The sequence below is a fragment of the Pagrus pagrus genome (assembly GCF_965226575.1).
Source record: "Pagrus pagrus genome assembly, chromosome: 2".
Lineage (NCBI taxonomy): Eukaryota > Metazoa > Chordata > Actinopteri > Spariformes > Sparidae > Pagrus > Pagrus pagrus.
In genome coordinates, this window is record NC_140186.1 from 16,882,955 (window position 1) to 16,894,567 (window position 11,613).

The 11,613-nt window shown below is 46.8% G+C and overlaps 1 protein-coding gene across 1 annotated transcript in view; it reads right to left on the reverse strand.

Moving 5' to 3' along the window:
* The window catches only part of pcdh7a (protocadherin 7a), a 45,169-nt gene extending 33,926 nt beyond the window's left edge, over positions 1-11,243 (reverse strand). The window contains exons 1-3 of the mRNA XM_084383771.1: positions 8,594-11,243; positions 5,833-7,009; positions 112-894 (exon numbers count right to left, since the gene is read on the reverse strand). Coding sequence (XP_084239897.1) covers positions 112-894; positions 5,833-7,009; positions 8,594-10,017 — 3,384 coding nt within the window. The 5' untranslated portion in view covers positions 10,018-11,243. The remainder of the gene's footprint in view (positions 1-111; positions 895-5,832; positions 7,010-8,593) is intronic.
* Between the last annotated feature and the right edge of the window lie 370 nt (positions 11,244-11,613).

Below are 11,613 nucleotides of genomic sequence, written 5' to 3' on the forward strand. Positions count from 1 at the left end.
AAGGCTGACTGAGATTTTTACGATAGATTCAAATAAAGAGGGGACAGAGCAAAGCAAAACCGAGGATCCGCAGACAATATGTCATCCCAGTCCCTTCCCCCGGGCTCCTACCTGTTTGCTGTACTTGTTCCCAGTCTGGCAGCCGTACTCTGAGCACTGGTCAGATCCTAGGGACATGGCATCTGCATTGCCACTGCCCCCACTGCTGCTGCTGCTGGAGCCGGCACTCCCCACGCAGCCCCCGCTGCCCACGAAGGTGTTGGAGGGAGGCAGGTCCTGGACCGCCTGGTGCTTCTTGCCCTCAGCTGGGGGGGAGTGGGGCTGCAGATTCACTGCGGGGAGAGGGGAGCTGGATTTGTAGTGCCTGGCCAGATCTGGGCTTGACTGGTGTCTCCTGCCACCGCTCATACGTGGGCTGCCAGGGTCACCGTCCACAACACAGTAGCGGGCCGCCAGGCGCTCACTCGCGCTGCTCAAATCCTCCTCATCGTCGTCATTGGCGTGGCGGCGCAGCCCGTTGACTGTGACGATGCCGCTGTAGAGTGACCTGTCAGACTTCCCTCCTCCGGCAACCGCACTGCCGCCACTTCCATTGCGTTTGTCCCGTCGAGGTTTGCGTCCGCGGTCTGATCCCCTCCCACGGCCGGCCTGTGGTTGAGCCCCCGGAGGACTGAAGAAGTCTTCCTCCGGCTCCTTCTTCCCGGCCTCGTAGCCATTCTTGCCCTGAGCACCACACTGCCGAGCTGTGACCACGAGGAGGATGACCAGTATGACTGCTGCAGCTCCCGCCAGGACACCGATGGCAACACTGAGCCGCTGTTTCCCCAATGCACGCTCGCTGTCTGGATCCCCTGCGATATCCAGAGACAGGGGAGCCATCAAGCTTCGGGCCACCTGGAGTGAGAAGGACAGTGAAGAAGAGAATAAGGGAGAAAACGCAACAGGAAGAGAGTACCCATCAATGACAGAAAAGTCCAAAACAGAGACTGTAAAAGATGACAGTGGGTGTGAGCCACAGAGAAACATCAAACAGCATCTTCAACTTAATTAAACTCATGACTGCGTTTTAGTGGGGGAGCTTCTCCATTATTCCCAGACACATAGAGTGTCGCTAAATATATAATTGCTCTTGCTTCCCAGTTGCAGCATTTTAAGTTGTGCCTGTAATTCTCCACTTGTGATCTCGCATCATCTGCACTGGTACAGGAAATGCCTGGGATTATACCGTTTAAAGCTGATTAAAAGAATAAAAGGAAACTTTAGACATTGAGGTCAGGGACAGTTAGGGGAGGAAAGCTGGAGAAACAGTCAATAAACGTGCAATAAATGCTAAGAGACATGCTATGACTACACCCCCAGAACACAAACACTTCTACTGTCTCATCAATGAACAATGTCTCTATTGTAAATGATAGCGTAGGAGTGGATTTGTTCAGGATTTGCTATCACAATTTTCTTTTTGTTTTTGTGCACTGACAATTGGACGGACAGACGGATAGAGGGTTACTGTAAATATGTGCACTTTATGGAATCATTTTTGGAGCCATTTTCTGTTTGTCGATTCATGTTCTGTGCGTTGTTCTATTAAGCATAATAGTTTTTCATTGATGCAAGTCAAATCCATGCAAATCCGTTCTGATCAATATATATTACACTTATTCTGTAGTTTGGTTTGAGATAGAGGAGACAAATAGCGACCATTTTCCACTGTGAACACTTTTACAGGGCTGAGGGCACACACAAACCCACGCACGCACACACACACACACACACACACACACATTCGAACACGCGCTGAGCTTGTAGACTAATAAAAGGATCATTACAAGAAAGTGGGTTATGCTGAAACACAAACACAGCCATTACTGGTTATGGAGCCTTGCTCGACAGGAGACAATGAGGCTGTGGAGTTCTGGCCTGCAGAGCCCTGCTGGTAATATGTGGCAGGGTCATGAATCTGAATATCTCTAATCAATACATAGCAACCATGTCGGGAGAATCATTATGCAGGGACATGACAAAATATCGAAACACACACGCACAATCTGAAATGTATGCATGCACCTACATGAGCCCACACAGAGTGTAAGCTGTCCGTTAAGCGAGAAAACTCATTCTACAGCCCTGACACCTCGTCTTGGAGCTCACACGACAATTCCTTTGGCCTGTCAAGGCTGGAAATTATATATTCATGTAATCCCTGCCGCCTTAAGAATGGTGTGTAATAAGGCTTGCAGGAATGAACGGGGAGACGGACAGAGAGTGAAGGTGAGAGAGAGGGGAGTTCAATTTGAGCCCCCATGGTGTGCAATAACCAAATAAAATAACTACAGTATAACCTGGAGTATTGGTGATACTGCGGAGAGCGCCGCTCACAGAGCCGCACAGTGTAACTTGCTTATTGCATTAGCCGAGGCATATTAGGCTTACTCATATAGAGAGCCACATTATTCACTTCTCGTCACCCCCGAGCTACGAACGGGACCATATTATGTTTCATTGTTTCATCACCATCTATCTCTGGGTTAAGTTTCATTGTTTTGGAGTTGTGTTGGTTCTATTCCATTATTCTGCTTCCACTGCAGAGGGCCTCTCCGCCAGGCTCCGCTCTCCCCTCAGCCCCATTGTTCTTCTTTTTCCTGCAGTACTCCTTTCCATTCTCATTCTGCTGGGCATGTCTCTGGCTTAGCGCATCCCTGCACTGTCTGCTGTATTCTGCGTGCAACACAGGAAAAGAAAACAGCGATGCAGTGTCGTTTGTGTGTGTGTTGGGGACCATGTGTGCAGTTTTGAGTCAAGTCACACGTGTGTGAGTGCATGCGAGGGGAAGAGATATCCCGTTGAGTGCAAGCTATGTATAGCCGTCCAAGTGCAGGTGTGTATAGTGTACGTGTGTATTGACACACACAGGACGGTTAAGTGTTCAGCAGGATAAACGCAGCAACCACCTCTACCGCTGTGTTCGAGTGCATCCCTCTGACGCATCCCAGGCTCCCAGTGGAATCTTCCATTCTGCTGCATGAGCTTTGTTCCGGCTGAGCTTAACACCACCATCTTTCTGTTCCACTCTCCAAGGATTCTGTTATCTGCATGTCACTGCAGATGCCGATGCAGAGACCAAGACAAGGAGTTCTCCCCTGACCACACTATTGACCAAAGCTTAGAAAGTGTCTAAGCCTGATCTTAGTTGCAGCTCAATGCTTTCACAGCTCTGCGTGAGAACGGAGGGCTGCAGTTTCGTAATTGTTAGCTATTAATTGTTTTAACAGAAGAGAGGTTGAAATATCCCACATTTCAAGATAAAAAAAAAAATTCATGATCTAAGATGAAACTCTGTAAGAATATTATCACTAAAAGCCTCTATCAGATGCAGAGTACAATGTACTTTTGATGTCTAAAGCACAAGTTTCCCACATGGCAAACATGTCTAAAATATCACATCTACTACAGATTCTTCGTTCCTCTAGTTCAGACTCTGCAGCATCATATTGTAGCTAATTACCCAACATGTGGTTCACCCAGTACTGTTGGATAGAAGAGACTGGAGTCATTTTCTGCCGCGGTGCTGCAGCAGTAGCAGCCGTTTTCCTTCCCTAATTACATCTGGCATCCATCCACCACTCAGTTTGACTTCATTATGAGATGGAGGTATTCTCTCTTCAATGACTTCTACTCAATTACTCCGCCAAGTTCCACCCTACAATCAAACTAAACTATGCATATTGTAATCAAAGACGGCTTTTTATACCAGCCTGGACATATTACACCCTATTGTTCCATTCAATGGCCCCGGTCATTTAGGCACACTGCAGTTAATTCCACCTGTCAACACTATTGTTCCACCGCTTACCAACTGTTCTGTTCTAGTCCTCGCCGCCTTGATTGTTCAATTTGTACGTTTCATTCTACTCTTAAGTGACAGTATTATATTCATGAGGTGTTCTACTTGCTGGCAAGGGCTCAAATGCATCAGCTTCTATCTGCACTCCTGTTGTTTGTCTTTGTTTTAAAAAAAAAAAAGTGCCATTTTCTGGCCGCCAAAGTTGTCTCCATTTGAGGTGAGTTAAAACTCCCAGGCTGTGATTTAAAGGATGTGTTTTTCTCTTGCTAAAACGCAGGATTTAGCTTTTAAGTGTCGTTCAAAATGAGTACACCGAGGAACTCAAAGGGCACAAAAGCACAATGTTATTGTAGTTGCTATGCAACTGTCTAGAATAGCTATATAATAATATACATGAAAATGAGAAATCAGATACAGTTTACATTTTCTCACTTGGAACACATACACATTCCCTTAAGTGCCTATATTTCATTCTGTTTGACACAAACTGAAACACACAAGCACTACAAAAAGACCACCTCCATAATCTGCGATAGAGAAACACTTGCTTCAAACATCGGTATTGTAAGGTGTGTCCTCAGAGACTCTCACAGTTTGGACAGAATTTTCCCCCTTAAACTTCTCAGAGCAAGTTTAGGGTTGCGTCGCTTACGTCATGTTACATGCACGGACCTGACAGTTGAAGACCTTTTCCTCAGAGAAAATATGAGCACAACTTTCAAGAGGGGGATAAAAACCACAAAGTGTTAGCCTCACAGCAAACACTGTAACCACAAGACCACTGAGCCGATTTAATTATTAGTCAATACAAATTACATTGCCCACACCCAGAGACGAACTTTAAGTAATTATTACCTGCCAGCATTTATTGCTTAGTTGAACATTTTTTAAAGCGTAATGGGAGGTTCATTTGATTAATACAATCAGGGGAAGAAAGGAGAGAAAGATTTCCAGCAGCATAGCCTAATCTAAATTTGAACTCGTGCAGTTGTAGTTATTTCTGGTATCTCAGTAATGTCTGAGTCTAGAAAATTACCTCCTCACCGCAGTATGGATCTTTCATGCAAACTCTAATCCTGCTGCGAAGTCCTCAGTTCCAGAATACCACACAGATTTATTCAATCATAGAAGCTGTATTAGCGCACACATATTTCACATTCCCTCTATTTTCCCTGTCAACATTATTAATTTAGAGTTTATAGTGGTTTTCAGTTACGTTCCCTCAAGTCTGACCGCTTCTGCTCTGCTCAGGATGCACCGCATGACACAATGAAAACCCCTGCAACTCATCAATATTCAGGCCTATAGTGAAGAGACACCGCTAAAGTACAACTTCTATTCAAATGAACGTACTTCAACCTACTCTGTATTACAAGGCCAAAACTGGGACAGGCCCATCTCTCTCTCTCTTTGCCTCTCTAACACACTCACCCCTAATGCTCTCGTTCTCTCTCTCTCTCTCTCTCTCTGACACACACCCAAACACACACACACCTAATACCCTAAGCTCTGAGTTCAATGTACCATAAAGGAAGAACCACTTCAGTAATAGCGGTTATTTTAACCACACAATCATTATAAGAATGTATGCTGGACAAAGAACATCCAACTACAAAGAAGCTGGCATTGCCAATAGCCCCCAAAAGAGAAATGGGGGCGTTTTTTTTTTTTTTTTTTATCTGGGACAAACATAGACACAATTGCTTCCTCAAAAATGGGCAGGAAATTGCAACGCTATACAGACTGTAAAAATGGTGCATTTATCTCATTCTATCAGGAAAATAATCTTCTTACCAGTTTAGTTTAAACAGCTACAATCAGTTGTCATTACCACCCTCTCCCATTGTGATGTGTTATCAGAGAGACCATTATCTGAATGGATCAAAGGACTGCATCATCTTTGTCATTATCGGTTACCAACTCTGAGGAACAATAGAGATCTGCAGATAACAAAATAGGACAGTATATATATCTCTTAATAAAAAGATTACCTGTGCATCCACTAGGGTGGCATTTGCCAGGCTCTCGTTGATGAAGACATGAACCAGGGCAGTGGCACAAAGAGAGGGGATCCCGCTATCATTGACCCGGACCACCAGGCGATGCAGACCTCTGTGGCGTCGCTCCAGAGGTTCTGCCAGAGTGATCACTCCATTGGTGTGGCCAATCTCAAACAGTCTGAATGGATTTCCCCCCACAAGAGCATAGTGAAGGTCTGCATTTGGGCCAGTGTCTGAGTCTATGGCTGTTACAGTCCTGACAATGGTGCGGGCGCTGCTGGCAGGAGGAAGGAGTGTGTAGGACTCATTGGCTGGAGAGGTGATTGAAGGGGCGTTGTCATTCTCATCCGTCACAAAGAGCGAGACGGTGGCAGTGGCGGTTTTGCGTGGCTCCCCTCCATCCACAGCTCGGACACGGAAGGTGTAGGTGGAAAGTTTTTCACGGTCAAATGATGCTGACGAGAAGATAGTTCCCGTGTTGTTCTCAATGGAAAACACCTCTTCTTGCTCTTTCTCGCCATCTTCTCCTTCTGTCTTCTCCCCTGTCTTCTTCTCGTCAGCTCCATCCATCTCTACGAACAGACTGAGTTCTGCATTCTCGCCTTCATCTGCGTCAGTCACTGTGACCATGCCGACTGGGCTGTTGGCAAGCAAGTTTTCTTTCACGTAGAATGTAAAGATTTCCTGGACAAACTTTGGCGCGTTGTCATTGCGGTCGGTCACCTGCACAACAACAGTCGCAGAGCCTTGCAGAGACGGGGTTCCCTTGTCCTTGGCAATAACCCGGAGTTCGTACCTCTCTCGCTGCTCACGGTCCAGAACCCCGGTGGCACGGATATCTCCATTATCTGCATCTATGTAAAATGGCCCATTACCAGCAGGATCCAGCGAGTACGCAATCTCAGCATTCTTGCCGCTGTCTGCGTCTGTGGCTACCACAGTGACGACCCTTTCACCAGGTGAGTTGTTCTCTGCAAAGTGGACCTCCACAACACTCTGGGCAAAGGTTGGGGCATGGTCATTGATATCTACCACTCGCACCATCAGGGAGCTGTTGCTGGACAGACTGGGACTCCCAGAGTCTACTGCCACAATGGTAACACTGTACTCTTTGGTGGCCTCATAGTCCAGCAAGGCAGAAGTATGTAAGAAGTACTTTTTCTTATTCCTGTGAAAATAATAAGGAAAGAAATTTCATGAATTAAGTAGCTGCCCTCCATGGAAATAATACAGGTCTACCAGGTAGTTACCAGGGTGATGGTTGACTAAAAATCATTTTGTCAGCAGTCACTGTGTTGGTCTTATTTTTTTATTTTTATTTTTTAAGGAAATGTTCTATTACAAACTAAAAGGCCCAAGGCGACATTCTCAAATATCTTGAGTGGTCAGTCCAACAGATCGGACCAAAGGCATGTAGATTACAATGATTTGAGGCAAAGAAAAGCAGCAGATCCTCACATTTGTGAAGCTGAAGCCAGAAAAAGGATTGTGTTGAGTGTTTGCTTGGAAAAATGGCTGAAAACTATCAATCAAATATCCAAATAGCTGGAAATAAAAAATGTCTGTCAATCAACTAATTGATTAATCAACTAATCACTTTACCTCTGATATCTAAATGCTATTTAATACACCCTAGACCTACAAAGATATTCCTGCATGACTGCAGTCATCTGCAGGGAGACAATAATACTGCTGAAACTGTGACTGATTTTTTAATTACATCAGCTAATCAACTGACTGGAGACCTATTATAATTATTACTTTGAGTCAGAATTGCTCTAGTCAGGAACAGCCCTACAGTCTATATAACAACCTCATTGTACAGGTGTCATATGTGGTAACAGCCATACCCAAGGATGGCCTTCTCTATTTCCCCCACTCCCTCCATTCAATAGCTTCAGGAAATATCTTTACAATTGACTTAAGAGTGTTGACATTTGCAGCCTGCTCTGCTGGAATAATATTACAAAAAAAGTATAAAACCCTTGACTTCATTGAATATTTATGCTCAAAGTTTACAGATTGTATGACATTCTAACTACTCTGTAGCCTTTGTGAATGAGAAGCACTACTTGAACTGGGCTTAAATGAAATCTGCCTGCAACAACACTCGAGTGTTCTCTGAAACCTTGGTGGAAAATATAATTTGTAGCAATACCTCCCGGGGCTGTAGTGTGGGTGAGACTTATAGCAACTGCATACTAAATGTGTAGATGTCAAGATCAGACGATATATAGGGCAAAACAGTACCAGCCCTGATAAAAAGACATCCTGTACATACTCTTTGTCTGTTAGCGATGTTAGGTTTTACAGTTGGCCACACAATATGTTTATATGTTCCTGGGAAGTTAAGAATCATGAGTTGGGATCTATCTCCAAATGAATGTAACTCTGAATGAAGGACTGTACAGTTGATAACTACTTGAGAACAGATTGCTAAATTGGATGTTAATGAACCAGTGTCTAATAATTACAGCCATTTTCTTAATGAATAATAACCAGTGTCGTAACTTCCTGATTACCTCACCATTACTTACCAATTTAATGTTCCCTCGAGAAAAGTAGTGCCTCATCCTACCAAATTACAGGAACTGACAATTATTTACTGGTTCTTCACAGTATTTAGCAGTCTGTTTTCAAGTAACATGTCTATGATGTAGTTTTTTATTCAGAGTGTCCAGGAGCAACTTATTAATAAGGAGTTAGCTCCATCCTTGGAGACGATTGAGTGGTTACCTTTGGTTTGGCTTACCTGTCAAAGGCTTCATCTGCAGGTAGGGGTGGGAGTGCTGTTTCACCAGCTGGCTTCAGTGTGAATGGGACGTCTCCTACAACTGTGCACGTCACAGCCCCATTCTCTCCCTGGTCTCGGTCTGACACCTGCACCAGAGCTACTGGGGTGTCCACCAGAACGTTCTCCGGTACTAATGCTGCTCCATCTCTGACAGGGATCCGTCCAATCTTTCGAATCTCTACGGATGGGACATTGTCATTTTCATCCCGGACAGCCAGAATGACAGTGGTGCGGTCAGTGCGGGGTGGCTGACCCCTGTCTCTGGCTGTTACTGTGAACCTCAGTTGAGCCACTTCTTCCCTGTCAATCCTGTGAAGAACGCTCAACCATCCGGTTGCCTCGTCCAGTCGCAGGAGTCTCCTGACAGATTCAGTGGCAGCTCCAAAGACATACTCCACCTGCCCGTTGACTCCAATGTCTCGGTCAGAGGCTCTGACCTGGAGGACAGGTGTACCTGGGGGAGCATTTTCTGCCATTTCTGCCTCATATGTGGATCTCTCGAACTGTGGGCTGTTGTCATTCACATCAGTGATAGAAACACGAAGCAGGGCTTGGGAGGAACGTGGTGGGTTCCCTCCATCTCGAACCCTCAGGATGAGCTCATACGAGTCTTTTTGCTCACGGTCCAACGTGCCTTTCACAATGAGCTGTGGCTGTTTTTCGCCGTCTGGTATGTCTGCAACTTGTAGTTCAAACACTGTGCTCCTGGCTCCTGCTCCATTTTCTCCACTTCGACCCCTCCGGTCACCAAGTCCATCAGATCTAGTGATGGGGTTCCCTCCAGCTGTGCGCCTTGTTGAACTTGACCCAGCTGCACCATCCTGGATGAGCTCGTAGCGGTCGATGCCATTTCGCCCAAAATCCCTGTCTGTGGCTGTGGGCAGCAGGTACAGGGTTCCTATTGGGCGGTTCTCCTCAACTGATAGCTGGAGCACAGGTGAGGGGAAGGAAGGTGTGTTGTCGTTGATGTCTGTTATGACCACCCGGCCTTCGAACAGGTCCACCCAGCTCTGCAGTGGCCCTATCACTGACACCTCAAAGTCCAAGAAACACTCATTTTCGTCAAATATCATCTGGCACTGCGGGAGCTTCTCCCTGTCGATGCGCCGCGGGCCTGTAGTCAGCTCACCTGTCACGTTGTCTATCTTGAAGTACTCTGAGCCGCTCTCCAGGGCGAAGGTGACATCTCCGCTGCCCGTACCTGCCGTGAGGCCCAGGTCGGCGGCCACGTTGCCTATCTTGACGTCAGGTGGGCCCTCCTCCGCCACCCGGTACCGGAGAGCTGAGTCGGCACCCGGCAGCTGAGTCAGCAGCTGCAGCACTAAGACCAGGAGGCTGAGAGCCTGCGCCGCGGAGGAGTGCACTGCACCAAGCCTCTGCATGGCTCCTTCTTCCCTGCGCCTCTCTGCTTACCGCTCTGTCTGCCTCCGAGCTGCGGCTTGCCTCCTCTTTATTGGTGTTTTGTGCTCTCTGGTGCACCTCGCAGCGTGGGTGTTTGATTTATCCTTTCTTACCTTCTCCCTATCGCTCTCTGCGGACTTGCCGCCTGAGGTCCGGAGGAAAGCTTCCGCACTCTCACTGTAGTTCACTTCAGCGGTGCGGGGCTCCTTTCTCCCTGTTATCCTCCTCCTACACTCGGCAGTGTCAACTTCTATAATAATAATTTCGTCGTCTCGCTGGGCTTTTCATGCCACAAAGATATGAAAAAATCCATCCTGCTGCGAGAGAAGAAAAGGCAACTAATTCATCAGTCTCCGATTAATCCACTTCACTCTTCCTCACTCCTTTCTTTCCCGCAAACCGGAGAGCTATCCCGCGTGCCACTCGAGGACGCTTATCAGTTCATAATGCCATTTGTAAGTTTTTTTTATTCCAGTCACATGTGGGACAGCGGCTTTTCTCGCGTTTTTCACAGTTAGAAACTGCAATGCAGCACCACACAGAAGACAAAAAAAAAAAAAAACCCTCCACTGCTCGTGCTCTCCGGACGCCGAGGGAAATTAACTCACGACAGATACAAAAATCAGTTTGGGACACAAAAGTCTCTGGGATGCTTGCTGCTGGATCTTGTCTTACCTTCAGATCCAGCTGCGATTTGTCTCCCCCCCTCCTCTTTCTTTTTTTTTTCCTCTTTCCCCGCAGTGGAGCAACGTGCCAAGCCGTCGGATTCCTTCACGCAAGTTCAGAGGAGACAAGAGTGCTTTTCAGAGCGAGTTTCTCTGTAATATTCGTTATTTCTCGCGAAGCGGAGGAAATCGGAGCCTCTCTTGGTGGGCTTTAAGAAAAGAAGAAGAAAGAAAAAGGAGATCCCGATAGCATCATCAGTTTAGCGTAATCCTGTGCAGCCTCTGTTCGGGATGGATGTCTCGGTGATGGACCGAGAGTAGATGCGTCTTTTTCCAAGAGTCCCGCATTCTCTCTCTCTCTCTCTCTCCCTCTCTCTTTCTCTCTTTCCACCACATGCGCCTCCTCCTCCTCCTCCTCCTCCTCTGGCTTTTTTTTTTTTTTTTTTTTTTTTCCCCCTCCTCTCACCTGCACTGCTCGGGACTGCTGCTGCTGCTGCTGCCGGTCTCCAGCGATGCTGCAGTCTCTCTCTCTCTCTCCTCGCTACTGCAACATTTTCCCCGGCCGCGTAACTCGATCGCTGAGCTGTAACGGGAGAGGCAGCAGAGGCGGTGTTGGGTCGCCGTGTGTGTGTGTGCGCGCGTGTGTGCGTGTGTGTGTGTTACCAGGGACAGACCTCACCTCCTCCTGTCATATAGGAAGATTAAATGGGCTTGGTGTCCCGGCTGCTGACAGCTCCTGCTGTGGGGAAATATCTTTATTCACACATTCGTACAAAGGACAAAGAGGCACGGGATGGGAGAGGAGAGTGATCTGGCTCTAATACAAGTCAGTCATATTTCTGCTGGTGCGGCTAATTTTTTTTCCCGGGCCAAAGAGAAGTAGAAGGCTTCATTCATCCTTTGTCACGCGTT